We start from the raw sequence: 24775 nt of genomic DNA, 5'->3' as shown, positions 1-24775 counted from the left end.
AACATTACTATAAGTATCATTAATATGAAAAAAAGCATCTTATGACAAATTAGGTTTAAAAACAACTCAATTGATCTCATTTTTACACTATAGCCTAAACACTTACCAGTTAATAGGTTTACACAATGAATCAAATTTACTTCATGCTTTGCTTAAACCACAATAAGATTGTCATCACTGAACAATTTAAAAAGGTATTGACATTCATACACAAGCACAACAAAGGATTCTCAAATCCCAATGTTGCAGAGAAGCAGCCTTTTTCAGATGCTTTGTTGTAGTAGTAAAACACAGTAGGTCCAAGATAACATAATTTACTTGTTTTTTGATTTAGTGAGATTTGGATTAAATCCATTCCATTAAAATCACCAGTCAAACAGGCTAGTAACTATATGTAGGCTATTAGCCATGAGATTCAATATCGGAGTATTAACTTCCACTTCAGACTTCATTAAAACCGAACATTAGCCGGCACTAGAATATTACAAAAACCTAAAAGCAAATAGACATGAATCCGATAGACATGTGATCAAATTATTTAATTGTGATTTGACCAAAAAAAAATATATTATGCATGCATTTAAAGACAGAAAAACACAAAAACTTAACTTTAAGGTTCTTTAATTCATAAAACAACTGGCATCACTTTCTCCAAATACAAGAAAAATACAAAAAATATTAGAGAACAAAAAAAGCAATAGTATTCCAGACTGTACAAGAGGACAACATTTCATTTGTGCCTACAAGACCTACATTTTATAGACCCCACAACATCGACACACGCACACATACACGAAACAAAAAGAGTATCTCCAAAGTGTATCTTCATAATAAAAGCATAGTGGTACATGTACATTCTGAAAAAATGCTTGATTAAAAAGATAAAAACAATCCCAGATCTATTCAAATCTTGCTTGGGGGGGGGGGGCCAAAAAAAACAGACAAAAAACACACACACACACACACACACACACACACACACACACACACACACACACACATATTTAGAACAGTTTAGGGAGCTGTCGCAATCTGCTGAGATCAAGAAAATTCCCGACAGAGCCTTGAGTTTCCGGGAGTGATGCGAGTCTGTGGTTGTCAGATAAAGAGGCCCGGCGCTGAGGACGGGGTTGAGGAAGGACATGTTTTGGGTTGTTCTCCTTCTCTGGGCTTGTTTTTGTGTGTGCAAGCAGCTGCATTTTAGGCCTTAAGTCTCGTATTAGTTGGCTTTGAGAGTCTTGAGCGGAGAGAAGTGGCTCAGGCTGCTTGTTATTTGTTACATTTTTTAGAATAAAACCAGTTTCCTGCTCTCGCCCTGCATTTTCTGATGCGTCTAGTTGCAAGGAGCAGCCGAGTGCAGAGTCAGTCTGTGCTTTCTGTGCTCTCTCGCTGCAGTCGTCCTCTTCCTCCTCACTGCTGCTGCCGCCGCCGCCACCTTCCATCAGTCCGTATTTCTTCATGTACTTGCAGGTGGCTAGTGACATGTTGCTGGAGGAAAGGATGCTCAATCCGGTGCTGCTCTTGTCCAGCGGAGTCCTTCCAAAAAGCAGCGTGCTGGGGTTGGATCGACCCCCAGGAGACTGGCCTCCCAGCGACAGGCGGGACAACTGAGAGTCGCTGAGGTACTTTAGAGCGATGGCGTTGGCTTCTAAACTCAGATCCACGCCTCCACTCAGCCCACAGATGCTGGTGCCCACTTGTTCAGAGAGAGTCAGCCTTGGGATGACCGCATCAGGGTTTATACAAGCCAGCGTGCTGGACACAAACATAGTGGATTAATAGTCAAGACTACAAAATATTTCACAGGGGTTTATAAAGATATATACAGCATTTAAATATTAACAACAAGTTACTGTTATCACCAAAGTATCCCTTATACCCCACACTCTCACCAGCAGGGACATGACATGATCAATGGAATTCATTTTCACAGAGTTGGAGAGTTTTGAGGACCGTTAGTTACACCAAGTTGGCAGGACACGGAACGTGACAAAAATTTGTTTAACTTGCAAATGAGAAACAAAGCAATCTGTTGACTTCCAACAGCAGTGAGAGACAGTGATGTTTCTGCAGCTAGGAGCTTCATTTACATAAAACACAGCAACGCTGGTACTTCGGTGTAAACATACAGCAAAAATCGTGAAGTGCAAAACGAAGTGGGACAATGTCTGATTTGTGATAAAAATGTGTGGTTATATATACACACATTCTGTAGCTAGCTGCATCAATATTACTGAAACCATGGCAACTGGCAGTAAATTAAAGATAGATCTACAAACCATCAAAGAGAAATAATGCGTAATAGCACCGAGGTGGTTTATATGCACATGTTCTTTCTTCCTATTCTATTACATAATCACAATTATGTAAACTTCTACTCTAGTGCCTGCTGGTTATCATAAAACCCAGTACAGTGCATCTGGAAAGTATTCACAGCGCTTCACTTTTCCCACATTTTGTTATGTTACAGCCTTATTCCAAAATGGATTAAATTCATTATTTTCTTCAAAATTCTACAAACAATACCCCATAATGACAACATGAAAGAGGTTTGTTTGAAATCTTTGCAAATTTATTAAAAATAAACAAAAAAGCACATGTACATATGTATTCACAGCCTTTGCCATGACACTCAGAATTGAGCTCGGGTGCATCCTGTTTCCATTGATCATCCTTGAGATGTTTCTACAACTCTATTGGAGTCCACCTGTGGTAAATTCAGTTGATTGGACATGATTTGGAAGGCACACACCTGTCTATATAAGGTCCCACAGTTAATGCATGTCAGAGCATAAACCAAGCCATGAAGTCCAAGGAATTGTCTGTAGACCTCCGAGACAGGATTGTATAAAGGCACAGATCTGGGGAAGGGTACAGAAACATTTCTGCAGCATTGAAGGTCCCAATGAGCACAGTGGCCTCCATCATCGTAAATGGAAGGAGTTTGGAACCAGCAGGACTCTTCCTAGAGCTGGCCACCTGGCCAAACTGAGCGATCGGGGGAGGAGGGCCTTAGTCAGGGAGGTGACCAAAAACCCAATGGTCACTGACAGAGCTCCAGCGTGTCTCTGTGGAGAGGAGAACCTTCCAGAAGAACAACCATCTCTGCAGAACTCCATCAATCAGGCCTGTATGGTAGAGTGGCCAGACAGAAGCCACTCCTCAGTAAAAGGCACATGACAGCCCGCCTGGAGTTTGCCAAAAGGCACCTGAAGGACTCTCAGAAGATGATGAAACAAAATTCTCTGGTCTGATGGCCTGAATGGCAAGCGTCATGTCTGGAAGAAACCAGGCACCACTCATCACCTGGCCAATACCATCCCTACAGTGAAGCATGGTGGTGGAAGCATCATGCTGTGGGGATGTTTTTCAGCGGCAGAAACTGGGAGACTAGTCAGGATTGAGGGAAAGATGAATGCAGTAATGTACAGAGACATCCTTGATGAAAACCTGCTCCAGAGCGCTCTGGACCTCAGACTGGGGCGAAGGTTCATCTTCCAACAGGACAACGACCCTAAGCACACAGCCAAGATAACAAAGGAGTGGCTACAGGACAACTCTGTGAATGTCCTTGAGTGGCCCAGCCAGAGCCCAGACTTGAACCCGACTGAACATCTCTGGAGAGATCTGAAAATGGCTGTGCACCGACACTCCCCATCCAACCTGATGGAGTTTGAGAGGTCCTGCAAAGAAGAATGGGAGAAACTTCCCAAAAATAGGTGTGCCAAGCTTGTAGCATCATACTCAAAAAGACTTGAGGCTGTACTTGGTGCCAAAGGTGCTTCAACAAAGTATTGAGCAAAGGCTGTGAATACCTATGTACATGAGCTTTTTTTTTTTTTTTTTTTTTTAAATAAATTTGCAAAGATTTCAACAAACTCCTTTCACGTTGTCATTATGGGGTATTGTTTGTAGAATTTTGAGGAAAAAAAAATTAATCAATCAAATTTTAATTTAAAATGGAATTTAATCCATTTTGGAATAAGGAAAAATTGAAGCACTGTGAATACTTTCCGGATGGACTGTATATAAACACACATTCCAGTTTCTACTGCGCTGGGCTTAATTACAAATTACAAAGCTTTTACAGTTACAAAGCTCACGTGCTTTTCACTCTACGCTGGCTGCCATTTGATCGTGTTCTCCAAAACGTTAATGTTCAGTAAAATTTATTCGGTCTTTTCACTTATTTCAGTTGCTGAACATTCGGTGAATCCCTATTTATTAGTTTTTTTTACTCTTTTGTCATATTTCTTACTGATAACTCGTATAGCAATGTACTCGGGTGTTAAAATGCCGAGCTCCTACGCAAAGCGCATTAAGTTTCACAGATCTGTCAAGACATGATATGCCACCAAATGACAAGCGCAGAGCGATTTGAGCTAGAGGATAAAACACCGGACACGACACTACAGATCACAGCATAGGATGCTTCATGTACCTGGCGCTCTCCACAGTGCTGCGGTTGGACTTTCCTGTACTGAGCTCCACGTTGACGCCGAGGCTCTGCAGCTGTTTGAGTGTGGCACGGAACACCCGATCCTCCTCTGAACCCTCAGCATTCTGCTCTCCGAGTGCAGGTTTGTTTGGAGGAGAATTTCTAGGCGACAGACTGTGTCTGGGACGAGGACTGTGCACGTCCCGCTCCGTTTTTTCTTCTTCAGGTACACAGTCTTGGAGACGGCTTTTCACTTGACCCTACGGAAAAAAATAGCAAACTTGTCTAAAAACATGTCTCAAGCTATAATTCCAGACTACATGAGAGAGAGAGAGAGATGTATCTTACCAGTAACTCTTGATAAAATCTCTGACTGGGTATTTCTCCATTTTGAGAGAAGTCCTCTGTGTCGTGAGACTGAGAGTTATAATACATGCTCGCACTCGCTCCTAATACAGGACTCTGAAAAGAACCTGCTACATCTGATGTGCTGGGGGGGAGAAACTTTATTAATAAAAAAAATATGTACTAAAACTTCGTAATCTAAATACAAATCATGTAAATAAACCATAAATATTATTTTGCTTAACCCATTTCCCAAGTTTTACACTTACAATACCTCTCTATTGTTCTATCCACTTTCCTTCCCAAATAAATGATTACATCTTATATAATTATTATTATTATTTTATATTAGTGTTGTTGAATTCTCAGTTGGTCAGAAGGTGTTGATTGATTTTCTATAACAGCAGCTCTGACAGTAGTTCTGGATGTAATTCAGATCACAGGTTCATATTAATGTGCTCATTCTACCATGTGATCGTTTCTACAGTAACGACTGATTCAGTGTGTAATCGCTGAGATGGTGAAGTTTTCTGTAAGGAGGTGTCTATTTACAGTGTCAGTGCTTTGTAATTAAATATAATGACGAAAAAGAGAGAAAAAAATGAGGCTGGGGAAGAAAGTTTATAGTTGCTATGATTTAAGTGCTAACACTAGCTTGTTTTGGGATGTTCTAAAATGTTAAATGTCATGAATAAAATGTGGGACATGCTGTTCTGGAACTAATTAAAAAAAAAAAATCTGTAATGTGTCAATTTGCTGTGGTATAAGAAGAATAAAACACTTTGGGGAGTGCTGTTATTGGGGTGGTAACCGTAACTCCGCTTCGTCACACCACCCTGTCTGTCAGAGTATTTTCCAACAATCAGTGCGTACCAGGTTTCGCAGAGGTTTTTTGTGATTGCTGAAGCCAAAAATGCTCCATTTTACTTCGGCTTTTTTTTTTTTTTTTTGCAGAAAACTACTTGATTTGGTGAAATTGCAAGTGTATAAAATTGTTTTATATGATCTTTCACACTGATGTTTGTTGGTAAATGAGAAAACAATAGAAACAATAGAATAAAAAAAAAAATAGAAAGCATAAAATTTGTTTGGTGTTAATGGTTATAATTTGAATTTTATTGGTCTTAATGGAAACTGTAATGGGCCCTGTGGTTCCTACTGGTAATATGTTGTTGTCTATTAGTGGCATGCTATATCTAGTGGATAACATTAAGGGCCAGTAATGGTAATGGCTTTAATGGGTAGCTGTTGCTTTCCACTACAAACCATTAGAATTCCTGTGATGTTTCTATTGTTTTTTTCAGCAGGGCTTTTAATTGTACTCATGTTAGACGCAGGTGAATCAAAGAGGGCTTTGGCTGAATGTGCATTTTGATGAGTCAGATGACACATCTTGGCCCAAATCTGTGGTAATTATGAAATATTGCGAGCTCCTCTAATCATTTGCTTGATTTTGCGTTAATTTGTGCGATTTTGGTGTAAATCAGATTTCAGTACAGGGGGATTAGTTTACATTTCTGAGAGTGGTAATCACACAGACACACACTGTACAGTATAGCCTGAAATAAGGATTGTTTGAATGTGTATTAACAGCAGGTGATCTCATACTTGTGTTGTGGCGATGATGTGGAGTGTCGAGGTGTCGCAGGGCTCAGTTCCTCTCTGCTATGGTGGATCGTCTCTGAGCAGAGTTTGGAGGACACTGTGCTGTTCGCCTCGGGATCACACTCAGACTGATCTTCATGTATGGAGCTTTGATCGGGAGCGCTCCAGAACAAACTGGCACCTATGTGAACGTTTTTAAACGTGTTGAGCTGATTTGATGTTGAAGAGAATGATGTAAAACACAAAAGGCTGATGGAATAATGAAGGTTGTGTGTGCACCTGTTCCTACTGCGATGCTCACACTCGTCTTCTTTAGGGGCTCAGAAAGCACTGAGGTCTGAATGGCCTGCTCCTGCTGCTCCTCTGGAGATGCTCGAGGCGACTCTGGCACCTTGCTCTGGGCATCAAGAAGTTTCTGGATCTAAGAAACACAGGGTAAAACAGGGGTCGTGAACGGGCTGGCCACAGCCTGGTGTAAACGAACACAAAAATTATTGTAGCCTATGAAAAAAATCTAGTTTATTCAACTAAATTATTTCGCTGAAGGAAGCTCATCTGAGCAGACACTAGGTACAGAGACAGCTAGAGGATGGAAATGGAAGTTTTGACAGAAAAAAAAAAAAAAACATTGTTTAAAGACAAACTGACAGGCGTACATTCCACCTATTTCAAATTAAAAACAGATGCTTGAGTAGAAGTGTGTGTCGAGACAAAAAAAAAAATCATTACATGAATGGGTGGTTTTAACATTGATACACTTGGTCACCGTCACATGAAGACTGATATGAAGATATTCATCTTCAGTGACTGCTTTATCCTGGGAAATAGAACCATGTTTGTTTGACAAACAAAAATAATAACTGCAAGAGCAGGTGGGATTGGTCCTCAGTTTTGGATTGCATATTTCACAAACACAGACCCTTCTCATTAATAGGTCACATTTAAGCTGGTTAATCAATTGGTTTAATATTTTTGAAGCCCTAAAATGTGAATTACCGCAAAACATACTCTAAAAACAAACTTTCCTTACTGAACATAAGGCGATGACATTTTTTTGTTGGCAAATTGCTGTGATGTAAGCGGAATGAAACACTTTGGGACCAAGTGTGCCGCACAAGCCCTGAAAAGCGAAGCAGAAACGTTTTTGATTGCCCCCAGGTGGCTGGATGCAGTATAGGTCAATGTAATCTAAAGGGATGCAAGATAAACTAAATAAAATTACACTTCAAATAATTTTTTCCCAAAAAATGGTTTCTATCATTTTAGGTAGTTTTTAATCACGCTGATGCAAGTTCAAGTGTTCGTTTTTTTAAATAGGTTTATATAGAGTTAGTTATTTGATGCTATAAAAACGAGGGTGTGACGTGCTTGCACGCTCACTACTGCACAGACTCGGCCTCCAAGATGTCAGTGCTATATTGGGACTATATTGCGGCTTCACTTTTCTACAATGGAAGAAAGTGAAAGTGCGTCATCCATCTTTTTTTTCTTTTTTTTTTTTCTCCCACAGTCCATGTTTGGGAAATGGTGTTATAGGAAAACAATCAACATCAGAGTGTTAACAGCATGCCCCCAAGTGCTTTACTCCTTACTTATTAGGCTGAATATACATGTAGTGTATATATATGTATACTAATACTATTAAGTCTACTGATGGCATTTTATTGGCCACTGATTTTTCTTGACTTCCTATGCTTCTATCCACAACAAACCTGAGCCTGCAGTTGCTTCAGCTGCCGGTCCTGCTCCATCAGCATCCTGTAGGCGTCAGCAGGAAGAAGGCCCACGCCCATGTCTGGTGCAGTGACTGCAGTGGGACCAGGCTGGAGCTGGCAGCACTGAACCTGGCACATGGACGCTGTGTGGTCCAGAGCTCCACTACAAGGGTTGGCGTTGGGAATGTGTGGTCCGTGTGACGGAGAGTAGTGCAGGGGAATGCCAGCATGGCACACAGGGCTCTGAGCAGGCGACATGCGGCACCCCAGAGACAATGCAGGCTTGGTAGGGGAGAGACAGCAGTCCCGATGTGGGCTGCCTTCAGGAGGACAATGCATAGGGTTCTGCATAGGTGAAGATGGAGTCCCTTGCCAGGTGTTGCCCTGGTACATGGGCATGTGGGCACGGTGGGTAGGGTAGCAGCTGCAGGCAGGGTTGAAAGCAGGGGTACTGTGGAACACCATGTGCTGAGAAGGGGGCAGCAGTGCCGTCTGATCTGCATTGATGGACACTTTTTTGCTCTTTTGGTTTGGCACTGGAGGATTTGGGTGACCAGATCTTTGTGTGCGCTCCTGGATAGAGCCACTTGGAGATGAGCCAGCCTTGGGTGAAGAAGACGATGAGGAAGATGATGAAGCAGAGAAGCCGTTGCTCGATCTTCGGCCCACAGAGGGAACAGATTTCCTGCACGTGGAGGGTTGGTGCCCAGTAGTGGACTGTGTTCTATTGAGCTTTGGCTGGGACAACACTGGGGTCAGAGGTCGCCTGATAGGTGGAGGGCCAGCCATGACACTCTGAGAAGATGGTCGTGGTGCAGGGTGGGAGGGTGGAGTACTGCTGCTATAGCTCCTAAGCTGAGGATTTGATTGGACAGGATGTGTGAGAGTGTGCTCATAGGATTCCACTACTTTTCCATCCATGAAGCTGCCATCCAAAACCATGGAGAGTTCTGGCACAGAGGGCTGGACTTGTCTTGTCTGGGGGGAAAAAAATAAGGATGAACATCACAAAAGTTAAACTTTAAACAAGTACTTAAAATATATATATTTTTAATTTGAATGAATCATTCTGTAATAATCTACATATCAGATGGTCACAAGCCATAAAGCTTTAAACATAATGGATCAGTTTCATTGAGAAGACCTGAGAAAGTCTCAGTTTAAATAAAATTTTTAAATGATTTTGAATACAAAAAGGCTTCAGTTTAGTTGCATACTATTACAATTTCACTAGATTTGAAATAGAAATTAATTATCCTAAAATGAGTTTAGGATACTAAATAAAATCCTATGTATACAAAATATTTCTGTATATTGGGAGTTCTACAAAGCTTCTCATCCTGTCCAAGTTGAAAGCAAGAACAGAAAGGAAAGAAATAAAAGAGGAAATATTGTTTTCTACAACCTCTGGAACTTTCATATATTCTTGAAATATTTCAAGCATTTTTTTTGTATTAATCTTGATATTATGGCTTACAGCTCATGGAAATCAAAAATCCAGTATCTCAAAATATTAGAATAAAGAATTTATAATACAGAAATGTCGAACTTCTGAAAAGTATGTTAATTTATGTACTCAATACTTGGTCGGGGCTTTAATCCTTTTGCACGAATTACTGCATCAATGCGGCGTGGCATGGAGGCAATCAGCCTGTGGCACTACTGAGGTGTTCTGGAAGCCCAGGTTGCTCGTCTGTATTGTTGGGTCTGATGTCTCTCAGATTCTCTATGGGGTTCAGGTCAGGCGAGTTGGCTGGCCAATCAAGCACAGTAATACTATGGTCAGCAAACCAGTTACTAGTAGTTTTGGCACTGTAGGCTAGTGCCAAGTCCTGCTGGAAAAGGAAATCAGCAACTCCATAAAGCTTGTCAGCAGATGGAAGCATGAAGTGCTCTAAAATCTCCTGGTAGACGTGGCATTGACTCTCGACTTGAGAAAACACAGTGGATCAACACCAGCAGATGACATGGCATCGCAAATCATCACTGACTGTGGAAACTTCACACTGGACTTCAAGCAACTTGGATTCTGTTCCTCTCCACTCTTCCTCCAGACTCTGGGACCTTGATTTCCAAATGAAATGCAACATTTACTTTCATCTGAAAAGAGGACTTTGGACCACTGAGCAACAGTCCAGATCTTTTTCTCCTTAACCCAGGTAAGACGCTTCTGAAGTTGTCTCTGGTTCAGGAGTGGTTTGACAGTAGGAATGAGACACTGCATCATTCCTGTATTATAAATTCTTTATTCTAATATTTTGACACTGGATTTTTGATTTTCATGAGCTGTAATCATTAAGATTAAAACAAATAAATGCTTGAAATATTTCACTTTATGTGTAATGAATCTAGAATATATGAAAGTTCCACTTTTTGAATGAAATTACAGAAATAAAAAATTAATTTTAAATGATTTCTTTTCTTTGGGTACACTTGTAGTTCCACCTCTGAAGACAGAAAGACAAAAGAATAATAAAAAAGAGAAACAGATATAAAAAGAAAGAAGACCATTTTCTCCAGCCTCTCAACTAATTGTATGTTCCAGCTATAAAAAGTCATAAAGAAAAAGTAAGCGAGAAAAAGGAGAAAGAAAAAGACTGAAAGACCATTTTCTACAGCATATCAACCGACTCTATATGTAGTTACAGGTCTGAAAAAAAAATAAAAAGAAAGAATTAAGGAATGAAACAACAGGGGAAAAAAGTGTTTTCTACAGCCCCTCAACTGACTGCGTATGGAGTTTGAGCACTAAAAAGACAGACAGACAGACAGACAGAAAGAAAGATGCTGTTATACATAGCCTCTCAATTACTGTACATCATTCCAGCTCTGAAAAGAAAGACAAATACAATTTTCTACAGCCTTCCAACTGACTATACCACCACATTTTTAGCTAGTTTAGTAGCATACACACGGATACAGTTAGTGTTTCACCCATTTAGGATCTGCTGCCCTACAGGTCAACAGCAGGTGTGTTAAAGGTTAATGATTTGAAAATTTGAATGGCACCAAACGTCTGTGGCGCATCACACTGAATTTCATTAAAATTAATATCAGTTTAACAACAGGTTGTATGACTGAACCTTAATGTGTATCCTTATTGTTGAGTAATAGAGATGGCACCAGGACCGATACTGGGCTGAGACCAACAAGAAAAAAAAGATGCATCGGATATCTGAGAAAACATATCGGCTATCTGATCCTGTAACAGACCGCAGATAGGAAATGGATTTGTAAAAGAAATGGATTTTTGAAACTGGAAATGTTTACCAATAAAGAGACTAGACTGGTTTTTCTTTTGTTAAGACTGATTTATACTGATATATTGATACTTTATTATATTTACAATGCAATTGATTTTGTCTGAAGGAGATCAGCTGTGAAATGCTTCATGTAAGAAAATTTTAAGGCTTAATAGTTTTTAAAGAAGAAGAAAAAAAGAAAGAAAGAAATCACATGGGTATCATGATCAGCTGATAGTCAAGGTTTCGATATCAGTATCGGGAAATGAAAAGGTGGTATCGTGCCTTCTCTATTGAGTAATGCAAAGGATAAACGTGTAAGAGCAGTCAGACCTGTTGACTGATGGGGTGAGGGTTAGGAGATGGCCGAGGAGAGAGATCCTCATCTTCAACTCCTGAGTCATGGTCGCTGATGGACAGTTTATTCTGGACTACAGCTGATGATGCAGTTCCAGCTCTGATGGAAAGAAGAGAATATATTCATTGCCAATGGACACGTCAAAAAATAAAAATAAACAGACAAATGAAAAAAAAAACAAACTGCGACACACCATCTTTATTTTAGTCAAAACTGAGTTACTGTACAAATGCTGAATACTTCAGTTTCTTTAAATAGCAATCCATTTTAAATAGTCCACTCCGTTTGTGCGTTTTTAATAACAGAGGCTGAAATATAGGCGCAGGTTGATCAGGGTACACCGGCAAGAGCCACGTCCAAAGAAACAACTCGTAGTTCCCCCAATCCACGCGTGCACTCCACCTTATGCCGCGCTTTCCTCGTCCTTTGTGGTGCTTCTTTTTAAAATAGGAGCCGCAGTGCAGACGAGATAACTCCAGCGGTATGGACAACAGATAATTGGAAAAGGTGAAAGTATGGCCAGCAGCAATGAAATGTCCATCCACAAAGTTAATGGAAGCTTTGATTTCCAAAACTGTTGAGTGATCATACCTCAGCTCAGATGAAGCAACGCGAAGAAACAAGTACATAAACATAAAAACACAAACACTTTCTAAAAATGCCCAGGATGCAACCGCTTTCTTGTACAACATGCTAGCGCAATCTGGTCACAACGTAGTAATAAAAAAGCTGAGTGAGCATCCTCCAAGCGCGGTGATTCCATCATTTTGGCCAGGGGTTGTATTCCTCTTATACCACAGCAATTTGACAATGTTATATTCATTACAGAACAATACACCACACATCTTATGTTGTGGAACATCCATGAGACAACTTAATTCCTGTTCTCATATATGTTAAATCAGCTATAAACAGCAGCTTCCTCACCAGCCTGTTAATATAAACATGTGATTTGCAGCTGCACCACTGGTCAGAGCTGCTGGTATAGAAAATTAAATCAGCACCTTCTGACCAATCAGAATCCAGAAAGGTCACTTTACCTCGGTAACGCTGAACGAGACAATGCCTCTTTAAAGAGTTCAGCCTCCCGATTCTGGCTCTCAGCACCGAGATCAAAGTGCAGCAAACGTCCCTCTGCTGGCTCCACATTCTACACACACACAAACAAATTAAACTCTCAAGCTCTAGGATAATTTTTGCATGTAAGGAAGAGATAAAAATATTATATACATTTGATATATTTTCATATTCACAATGCAGTGGACTACAGATAACATGAGAGTGTTGCATTATGGGAACACAAACACCTCTAACCCTACTCACGCTAGAAAAAAACTGGTCAATTGTGTTGCTTGTAGTTCGTCTCTTGAGGGCGTGGCCTGTCCAGCATTTTCATTTTAGCCCCAATGAGGAAAAAGTAGCAGCTAAAATGTATAACCTACAACCCACGATACCCTTTGCCATTATTTAAAATGTTTTTTCGTTCTAGCTTTGTTGACAGATTAGCAAAGCAAGCTAACTGTACTAGCTCACCATGTACACTCACCAGACACACCAATGATCTCTGCTACTTCCTTCCAAGCTTTATTTTTCTCCATAAATGTCTTATACATATTTATGGAGAGGTCATATGAAAGGATAATTTGTTTTCCATAGTGTGTGTTAAACTGTAAATGGGAACTAACTGAAGGTAGGAAATAAAAAGTTGAGAACGGGGAACTGAAGAAATGTCAGACCATGCATGCCCCAGGATTGGTCTAAGATACTAGTTTGGATTTATCGCTTTACTGTATCAGACCTAACTTATCTAATGTGAATGGTCATCTTTTGCTTTATCACTTGCTAGTGCTATACTCCTAGTGAGCCGACCTTAAAAAGCGCGAGTGATTCTGTGCTGACGAGAAGCTGATAGCTCATATCCTTCGGCCCACGCAGCTTGCACTGGTAAAACTCAGGATCCCGGTGAGTGAGAGAGTACAGGACCACCAGGAACGCCTCGTCCTCTGACATCACTCTGGAAAAGACATGAAGACTCTTTTAGTCTTTTACAACATCTCAATTATTCAAGAAGATGGGCTAAACGATTGTGTAAAAAACACAATGATTATACATTTCTACTTAAACAATAAGAAAAGCTACTTACTCCAACAAAACCATGTTCATAAGCACTATTTAAAATAAAATAATTTACTCAAAATTACAATCATAATCATATTAACACGTACCAGAAAATGATTTCATATTAGATCAGTTTAAGTGTCACTCCACTGGCTGCCTGTTTCCTTTAGAATGATACAACACTTCGAACATCTCAGAATAAGTTTCAAATCAAGGCTTAAGATTATTTACCACTATCCTTCTCCATAGACCACGTATAAAACTTGTTTAAATTATTTTATTTTTTTAAAGTGATGAAGCAGCCTTTTGTCAAATTCCTAAATTTAACATTTATATTCTGAAATGTATATATTTCTGTCAAGCTGCTTTGAGACAATGTCCATTGTTAAAAGTGCTCTACAAATAAATCTGAACGATTTTCATAATCGATTATTATTGATTTTATCCATTAGTTGTTGCAGCTCTAATGATTTGTAAGAATTTCTTGAACATTTCTAACCTGTCTGTACATTTTAGAACATTTTGACAGGTTCATAGTAAAATTGTGATTTGTATATTAATTTTAACACAAGATTAAAATAGTTTTGGACCAAATTGGAGAATTTGTTAAAAATCAGAGTAAAACTATATTAATAATGACTAAATTAAAAACGTGTTTTGCGTGACAAGAAACAAAAAGAGATACCCTTCGACAGAAGTGCACACGGGATGAACAGATGGATGCAGCACTCACCTGTCATGGAGAGAGGAGCTGTACAGGTACCTCAGACACCATGCCCACACAACTGGGTTGTGGATGTGGGTAACACCACTTAACCATCTGTCACATGAGAGGAGAGGGGGAAAAAAAAACTTCACCATCCAGCCGCTCAACAGTTACAAATCTCCCGTGAGGCTTTGGGTCAGGCTGTGACTAGCACAGATTAAATTACCAACAGTGAAGGATTAAAAAAGGGTGAGCAGAAACCACTAAGTAAACGGTCAAAGACAAAAAACGGTGAGGTGACTGACGTGGGCTGTGATAATAGGTTGTTAAATAGCTTTACTTTACCATATATGTAGAAACAACACCTTTTATAATCTATGAGTGACCAAAAAGTAGCTTATAGTGCAGACTGAAACAGCACAGTGGAACAGCAGCAAGAATACTGAATAAGTACTGCAAAGAAACTAAATAATAATAATAATAATAAATATAGCTGTAAGCAGCAATTATAGGGCCAAGCACTAAGTTAGGAGATAAGCAAGCATGATTTTAGCATGGTAATGATTATCATAAATCACTCAGAATTTAACCATAGCAAAAATATGCTTTTTTCATCTCTCTCAAACATTAGGTGGCGCTGTTCCGAAGCTGTGCAGGTACACTCAGTTTGGCCTAAATACACTAAAGCGTAATGAAGATATAGCCTCGGGCCCATTTCAGCATGCTCGGCGTCGAATTTGTCCGTGTGGGATTTGAGAACGATTTGGTTTACCAAAAGCTTTTCATAATTTTTTGCCAGCATGGTCTGAAGCTGATCTGATTCGATTTTCATAAAAAAATAATAAAAAAATAAAATAAAATAAAAAAAAAAAACAGACGAATGGTCTAGGAGGAGTTCGAAAAAGTTAGTTAACAACGCATTTCAAAACGGCAGACAGGAAATTCGGTCGACCATGGCATAATTGGCATCATTGTTTTCAGCTTGAGCAAAGGACTCTAGCAAGACCAGTCTCATAACAATAGGCAAAAGTATTCAAAAGCTGTTATCATGCTTTAAAAATATCTTTTTCTTAAAAAAAAAGATACCGAATCCCAGAATGGCCGAACTCCAAAATGGCAGACCTATGCAAATTTCATATAATTTGACTCGGAATGCCCCACAGAATCAAGACAAGTTTCATGATTTTAGAACTAACTCTTCAGAAGTTATAAGCAAAAATGTGCTTTTTTCATATCTCAAGAACAGTAGGTGGTGCTGCTCTGAAACCGCAGGTGCCCTAAAGTCATGATTGCTTTGACAGACTCATTCATACATTATTCGAAAACGGTTTAAAACACCGTTCAAAACACTGACGCAATTATCAATCATTTCAGATTCGTTTTTATTGGGGGGAATAAGACGACCTTTTTGAGTGATAACATAGCAGCGTAATAGCAGTGTACTCTGATGTTAAAATGTAGCGCTCCTACACAAAATACAAACGGTTGGCAAGTCTGCACCAAATGCTTTCTGCCCCCCTGACTTTTTCCTTTTCCGATCAGGAAAGAAATAAAGAAAAATAAAAAACCATGGAGGAGATGTAGCAGTGAATGCATATTACACGTATATTGCACGTATATGTTCACATAGGTTAAGTTGAGTGCAGTAACTCGAGGAAATATTGGTCTATATAGATAACGATGCAGATTTTGTAAAGTGCGAGATATACATAAAAATAAAACACTTCACAAAATCTGCATGGTTATCTCAGTGGCATTTATTTAAAAAGTACAGCAACAAAACATTTGCTATAACACATCACTCCACCCCTTCGGCTAACGGACAGCTACTGATCGTCCAGCTACTGTTCTGAAAGACAAAAAGGCTCAAGGATTTGAAAATCAGATTTCATGAAACAGAAACCAAGCTGCAATGAAAACTGCTGACACACACAAAAAAAAACATTTAAGCAATAAACATGTAGATCCCATACATAACCCGTGCAAAACTGAGAACACTTACACTCCGACAAGAGGAAGCGTGTAGACCTTTGGATCCGACTCCAGGATGAGGAGCAGTTTGCGGGTTTGGTCCATGGTCAGGAACCTGGGGGGGGTTAATATTTCCTTGCATGATTTTTATATTATATATATTATATATAGTAAAAAATATAAACCATGTAATAAATCATTAGGGGGAAAAAACTTGGGTATAATAAACGAATTAAAGTATAATAAAATTATGGTATTGCCTCAATAAAATTTGTAAGGGAGAAAAAAAAACCTTCAAAAAAAAAAATCTAATTTTCACTTAATCTTTTAACTAGCTTATATTATTTGCCTTACATGCTACTTTTACATTCCATTTAGACAGAGATGGCATTGATCTGATACCCAGGATCAGTATCACGCTGACACCAGAACAAAATTGAACCTGATATCAGCAAAAAAAAAAAAAAGAATTTGAGCCAATCCTGTAACAAATGGAAAAGATTGGATTTGGAAAACATTTTCTGAACTGGAAAGCTATGCATTTTCTTTCTGTATTTGCCTGTACAAGTGCTTTAGATTTTAAAAATCACTTTAAAGCTTAATAGTTTTTAAAGAAAAAATATAGATATTGGCTTCGGTAAAGAAAAAGTGTCGTCTTGTATGTCCAGGGGGACATGAGGGTGTGATGTAAGGAGGAGTTACGAGAGAACATGACCCTGGAGAGCCTATGCTGTACATATTTTGTATACATTTGGTGTACATGTGTTATTAGTGGTACATTGTAAAGGCAGGCAAGAGCCATGCTTTCCGTATTACAGAGGTGTTTTAATTTGTATGAATTTCCTCCGATTGTTTTGGTAGGGACCTGCGGGAAGGGGGTGAGGGGTTTAATATGTATTTTTCTATTGAATGTTACAAACATGGTGTGTATCATGAAAAAAAAATTAAAAGAAAAGTGGTACAGTGCCATCTACCTTTAGATTATTTTTCATTTGTGTTCTATTTTTACACACATTTCTAAAATATTTTTCATTTTTTAAAATTAGCCTTTATTACCATTTTATTTTTTGACTACATTTTATTTCATTATTGTCTGTTTTTACTGTAAAGCACTCTGAGCTGCATTTTAAATATATAGTGTATGAAGGGTGCTATATAAATACACATTATGATTATTAGAAATGGCAGAGGTACCTCTTTTTCTTTTCCGATACTGAAACCTTGAGTATCAGCCGATATCAAAACCAGGCGATATTTTCTCTTTAAAAACTACTAAGTTTTAAACTGGCACCAGCCTAATATAATCCTGGGTATCAGATTGGTATCATCTGTAATCATTATTATTATTATTATAGTATAATTTACAGTCTCAATAATGTTCCAATGCATCCAAATATGAAATGTTGAGAGTAATTAAAGCTCAAAAGAAAAGTTTAAAGCTAATCAACAGCTCTACTGTGTGTTTAAAGGTTTTTCATTCTGAAAAATAGCATTTTTTTAAAAGGGTGTTTGTTCACTCACCCTCGTTTCCCCGCGTTAGTGCGAGTGTGTAGAGGCTGTGCCATGCTGGCTGGGCTACTCAGGTTCCTGGCCAGCGCAGTAGGGATGACGGGCAGCACGCGCACGGGGACGGCCTCCAGTGAGCTGGACAACGTCACTCCGGCCCAGTTCAGGCTGAAGCTCAGCCGGTCCATGTTCTCCATACAGCTGAGACGCACACGCAGACTCATCAGCTTACACAGCTCCATCGCCTCTCTGCTGCTGCAGGAATGCTCCAACATCTGACAGAGCGGAGATCAGGATATAAACATTATCAATATCACATAACAAGAGGAAACATCACCACCATTGGCAAAACATGGAAATCATGGATCAGGGTCAAATCACCATAATCCTACTAAACTTAGATTTTTTTTTATTACTCCCCCCCCGCAGGCACCTACTAATCATCACCTACAGAACTACATGAATTATTGTATTTGTATTTCCCTTAAGCGTTTATAAAGTAATTTCACAAATAATTAACATGCATATTTTGTTTTTTAAATAAATGGCCCGCAGATCAGATTATTCAAGCGGTGATGTAAACAGGTTGCTACAATACCTTATCTTAACTCTAGCAATCAGCTTCTTCATTTATCATTCATTTGTTCTCTTGCTATTTTTTCCTGCTTATTTTGTACACAGTAAACAAGCAGAGTGTCTACTCTAAATAAAACAGCGGTCGGTGGGGGGGGTGGGGGGGGGGGTTTAAATAAATAAAAAATAAAATAATTGTGACCCACACAGCTCTCTTTGTTTTAATCGTAAAAATAGACAGCCAGGATATAATAAGCATCAGGAATGATAATTACATCTAAACCTAGAACTCCTCCTGCTTAATTAGAGAAAAGACAGCATGTGCACATGCCACCCAAGTCACACAGACTAAATCTGTTATATATAAACGACACACCGGTAATAATTGCCTCTCCTTGAGGTGCAGATGGTACTGACAGGCTGGAGTAACTGCCAGAGAACACGTTCATTACTGCTGTAACACACCATGACGTCTGAGTGTCTGGAGAGTTTCTCAAACAGCTGCTCCATCTCCACCACATGTCACTTACTCATAACCGACAAACACGAGTACACACACACACACAAACATTTTGATCAGATACCTTAAAAGTGATGTCCAGGTCACGTGCATTGTACACGGTGGTGTCGAGAACGGACTGAGAGTCGAACACACATGGCACCAGGACGTCGCCGGGGAGGAGGGCAGTCGGTGATTTCATGGAGCCGTCAGGTTGCTCTCTGCCGGGGTCAAACCGATCCAATGTGATCGTCACGCCTTCCTCATCTACACAGTAGAAATGATGAAAATGTATACATATACAAAGGAAAACTTCACCCTCAAACATGTAAATTAAAAAAATAATAATTTTTTAAATCATGTGTTTAGTGATTCTGGCATTAATGTGGTTAGTGCTGTATTTGACTTATTCCTGAGAGACTTAAGCGGTTGTGTGTCACTCTGATGTCACAGGGTGATGCAGTCATCACAAACACAGTCAAAAAAAAAAAAAAAAAAAAAAGAGTCAATGAGCTCATAAAAACATCATTTCCCAACAATGTTAAATTCTATGCCATGTTGATAAGAAATCCAGAGTACAATCCACTGATGGACTCCGATCCCAGAATGCAAATGCCTCTATACGATGCAGCTGGTTAGCAATATACGAATTGACGAGGGCGATGATAGTATCGGCATGAACGTTGAAGCTTCAGAACATGATCTGTTTCAGCAGAGTGTACAGATGAGGAGGTGAGAGAGCTGCCACATCGCTCTCTTTAGATAGATGCGTTCAAGTCATGTCAGAAAGATCGTATTTACGAGGTGAACGCACATGAACGCCACAACAAAGTCGTAATTATCCAGTGGGAAACTCTGAGCTCTGATCTGGGAGTCAGGAAGAAAACATGGTGGAATAAATGGATTCTGGAGTTGACGGGAAATTTAATGAAATTGAATGTTTACTCGTCTCAGAACCTGATTTCAATTATTATTATTATTCATCTAATTGCCTGCACAAAATACAATAGCATTGGACAATTACGATATAATATGTAAGGATAAAGTTTACAGTGGCTTCATAAATTGATTAAAAACATTCAAAAGCAACACACACCTGATATACGTTCTTTGTTACCAGCGCAGGAGTACCAATGCAAGTGACTTCCTTCCAACACTATGCTTGTAAAAAATCAAACTAGTTTATCTAGTTTAACTCATACTGAACGTCCCATCAACATTTCCTCTTCTACACCTGTATACTGTAATGATTTATAACACCACTATCCGCCGTCACTCAAAACATGGTTCCTTTTGAGTCTGGTTCCTCTTAAGGTTTCTTCCTCGTGTCCTTCCAGGGAGTTTTTCCCCACCGCAGTCGCCTCAGTGTTTCTCAGAGAGCCAATTCCCTATAAATCGTCTTTGTGCCAACGTCTATTGTAAAAAGTGCTATACAAAGTGCATTTAATTGTTGCGATATCATGTATCACAGTGTTGATACATAATGTCATTAATGTCATATAGCCCAGCCCTAATGGTCACTGATCAGAGGTTTGCTCACCGCTCTCCACAGCTAGCGTCCCAAGAAGGAAACAGGAAAACTGAGGCTTCTTGCTCTGTCGTGCATGACGATGAGCCAAACGCAGCGCTTTCTCCATGAGCAGCAGCCTGGGCTTTCTGAAACACACGCACACCAAAACAAGTCACGAGGAGGAAATACCAACCAGGAAAGGAGTGAAAGCAAACTAGAGGTCGACCGATAGAGGATTTTACCGATACTGATAAATAAGTTGGGCAGTATCTGAAGATAACCGATTAATTAACCAATTTTTTAAATCAATACGGAATGAAAAACTCTCAAGGTAAAATATTGCTGATCTTTATTACAAAAATAAACAGTGCTGACTGTACCGTGAAAATGTACTGAGTTTTTTAAAAATTAAATAAACATAGAAATATTAATATATATTACGTACTAATAAATATTAAAGTAAAGAAAAGATATACAGCCAAACCAAAAAGTAACACTTCAAATAACAAGTAAAAAGAGACATCCAGTATTAATTACAAAACACTTCTAATAAAAACAAAATTTGTCAGTGATAATTTTTATTTCGGCTCTATAGGCCACGTTCGTACTGTATAAAGACAGCGGACCCATCTCTGCCGCTCCCACAACTGGGAACGACTATCGGTGTGGATTTCTGCTGACGGTGCCGATTAATCTGCAAAACCAATCGAGCAGTCGACCTCTAAAGGACACTAAACAACATTCTAATCACTGTGCTGGAGAATTCTGGATTCTGATTGGTTAGAAGGTATTGATTCATGATCAATAACAGCAGCTCTGACACTAGCACAGGTTTATCATCATGTCATTTAATGTTTCTATAGTAAAGTAACAATCTATCACAGGAACTTGTATGGTGAATGCTCCACATAAACTGATATAAAAACATGTAAATCACTGAGATGGTGATTTTTTTTCTGTAAGCATATGTATATTCAACATTTATGTAAGGAGTCTCCAGTATCAGCACTTTGTAACAAAGGTAAAGCTGTAACTTTAAGCTTTCTGACATCTTCACAATTTGTCTTATTAAATAAATTTTTAAAAATAGAGTCTGGTGAAGGAACGATTGTTTACAGCCGCTATAACGAATGTGAAAACAGGAACTTGTTTAACAGAAGTTCAACAACATTAAACGTACCTACAAATGGATAAAAAGTATGACGTGTCATTTATCTGAACGAATTAAACGTTGGATGCATAAGCACAATAAGAGAAAGAAAACATTCAGGATGTGCTGAATACAAATATGAACCAACTTTTAGGTGGGAACAGGAACTCTGCCATATCACGCTGTCCTGTTGCTGATTATTTTCCTATAACACTATGACACTGATAGTGGTTTAGTTCGAACAAGTTTAAACCAGACCCACCTGTAGTAAGAAAGATGAAGACTGACAAGATCTCCATTAGGAGTCGGATCCCAAAGGTGCATTTTAGATTTAGGAAATGTTAAAGGGCTGATGATGCTCTCTGGTGACCTTTAAAGAAACAAAACCAGAATGACTGAGGTTATTACTAGTTGGTTTTGATGTTAGTTTATTTATCTTAAGGTGAAAATGTTGGGGAAGTGTTGTTACCTGGTGTTTTGTGCTGTATCTGGTCTGCACACTGCTTCCAATACGTGGGAAGGCAAACCTCGCAAATTCACCTGAATGCGATTCATGTTTCAACTGTATAACTGGAATTTTTATAGGAAAGAAAAACCAGTAAAAGATACTTGACTTTATGAACTCGTTTAATGGCGCTTTAACGGCATGGCTAGTTATGAAGCTAGCAAGATATCAGAAAGTGGCATGGGAATGTAGTACGCGCCCTTTTAGATAACTAGATCCTATTATTAACAGTGAATCAATTTGTAATAGTTCATCTCACCTATTCTGGGATTTTTGAATGGTTCGACCCTGGCATTTTCCTCAGCTCCTCGTCATACTCCGCTCTCTGTTCCAACAAGGGCGGCTAGCTGGCTAAGCTAACTGGAGCGCCGTACGAGTTCCTCTGCTAACGGGACAGAAATGGCTCAAATAACAAGAACCGTTTAACTTCCAACATCCTCCGCGGCATTACACGCGGCAAAAAAGATCCGGTCTGCCGAATTCGTTAATGCTTTACTTGACTCAGTAGGTTAGCAACAGTGTGTGGTATGTTATCAGACTGAAAACAAAACAGACGCCTCCATTAAGAAAAACTAGCCAAAGTCAAAAGTAAATTGTGGCGCTGTTTCTAAGCTCCAATGGCGGGACAGGACGGTTAGCCAATAGCAGCGCAGCAGAGCAGAGCTCGACCAATTAGGTCATGGCTTCTTAGCCCCGCCCATCACGAAAGCTCTAATTACCTGTAATTACCACTGCACTGTAGAACACGTATTCTCTTTAAACGGAGCTAGCTTTGCTGTTAAGAGTTCACGTTTCTTTTAAGAATGCCGCGAAAAATGATAACTGAAAAATTATACATGAATGAACTGAAAAACTGGAAAATACAAATGATTTAAAACACAGAAAATGTCAATTAAAAATGTTTTGGTCTTCTGTTCCTTTTAACTACTACCACCACTACTAGTCCCACTACTACTAATAATATTACTAGCCTTTAATTAGCATTTTCTAAATGTGGTGTAAAATTATTATTATTATTATTATTATTATTATTATTATTAGCAATAATAATAATAAGAGGAAAGCATCATAACTATGAAGTGGACAAACTAAAAACAAAAACCCGTAACCCTGACATAACCAAAAGCAACAACAATAATATTATGAAATAGTAAATAAATAAATAGGTTACTTAATCAATTAATTATTATTAACCCCACCAGGGTTGGGGGTGCGAAACCCACCTCCGCCCTGTGTGTACTGGGTTTACACATTCTCCCCATGCTTCAGGGGTTTCCTCCGGGTACTCCATCCAGCGTGTCCCCTGCATTGTGCCCTGAGTTCCCTGGTATAGGCTCCAGTCTCCCCCACGACCCTGTGTAGGATAAGCAGTATGGAAAATGAATGGATGGATAAGAAAAAGAAGAGGAGTAGGAGGAGGAAGAAGAAGAAGAAGAACCTGTAACTCTTACATAACCCAGAACTTTTGGTTCTGTCATACTTCTGTGTGATATGTATAGTCTACCTTATTTATTTTCTCCCCCAAATGCATTTTGTTGATGTTAGAGCAAATAATCCACTTTGTTCATGTTCATTAGACCTGCGACTTTATTTCACACATGCCTTCTCAATCACTGCTGATGAGGTGTGTAAACACTTTTAGCTGGAGATCAAGTCTAGGGGAAGTGTCACTGTGCATAATCACCTGACACTAATGTGACTGATAAGCTGCATGAACCTACAGTCTGGGCTAGAAAGAAATCAGCCCCAGCCTCACTGCTCCTGTCTTCATACCATTCTGTGTGTTTTTCTTACAACCACTAGAGGTGCTGTGCACTTCTACAAAAATCTAAAATAATCCACTTTAAGACAACTAATGTGGACGAAAAAATTTAAACCTTCTTATTATCTTTGAATTACAGAAATCTTAGCCTTGCAAACATATTTCTACTGTATTTGCACTGTATACGTGCATTTTGTGTTTGTCAGCTATTTAGATGAGAGTTACAAATAGATCTATGGCCTTTGGTTCTGTTTTTGCTTCATCCACTGCCAACTAATAACATACCCAGGTAGCAAAGTGATGTTGGATCACATCAGCCAACATCAGTTCTGTGCCAACACTGGGCCAACGCTGGGGCACCTTTAAATTCACTTCGCCAATGAACATCTCTGCTAACGTCTGCAAGACTTTGTATAGTGAGGGCTGTCCAAAACAGATATTGGGCCAACATCAGTTCGCTATGTTTTCGGTCTACTTTAACAGGACTGAGTATGGTTCTTTTTTTGAAAGCACCCTAATATTTGAACTGAACTAATGTTGGTGCAGATTTTTGGCTTACAGGTAGGTCGCATTTCTCCAGAAATATTTTTATACTCATTTGTTTGTCTCTTGTACTAGAAAAAGCGTACTAAATTGGACCTGTCCTGCTAGGGGTGTTTTCCTCAAGCGTACACCTTTTGCACATGTTTTACCTAAAAAAAAAAAAGTTTACATTTACATTTGTTATTTAAAGCTTTACTTTCAAATAAAAGTAATTAAATCTTTTTTTAAA

At 39.1% G+C, this 24775-nt stretch overlaps 1 protein-coding gene across 1 annotated transcript; it reads right to left on the bottom strand.

Moving 5' to 3' along the window:
* Positions 1 to 33: 33 nt before the first annotated feature.
* Positions 34 to 24012, bottom strand: stil (STIL centriolar assembly protein). Its single transcript, XM_053635198.1, has 18 exons — positions 23465 to 24012; positions 22501 to 22623; positions 22206 to 22306; positions 21999 to 22106; positions 20617 to 20732; positions 19162 to 19343; positions 18020 to 18279; positions 16530 to 16613; positions 14555 to 14641; positions 13573 to 13717; positions 12744 to 12853; positions 11679 to 11802; positions 8101 to 9081; positions 6668 to 6809; positions 6392 to 6569; positions 4787 to 4928; positions 4442 to 4698; positions 34 to 1755 (listed from the first exon to the last, which is right to left on the bottom strand). Exons 3-18 carry the CDS (start codon positions 22289 to 22291, stop codon positions 1005 to 1007), a joined length of 3753 nt encoding a protein of 1250 aa, XP_053491173.1. The 5' UTR covers positions 22292 to 22306; positions 22501 to 22623; positions 23465 to 24012; the 3' UTR covers positions 34 to 1004.
* Positions 24013 to 24775: the final 763 nt, after the last annotated feature.

Source organism: Ictalurus furcatus, chromosome 10 (genome assembly GCF_023375685.1).
Source record: "Ictalurus furcatus strain D&B chromosome 10, Billie_1.0, whole genome shotgun sequence".
NCBI classification, from domain to species: Eukaryota; Metazoa; Chordata; class Actinopteri; order Siluriformes; family Ictaluridae; genus Ictalurus; species Ictalurus furcatus.
The sequence above is the reverse complement of the archived record's forward strand: the minus strand, read 5'-3'. Positions and strand labels throughout refer to the sequence as shown.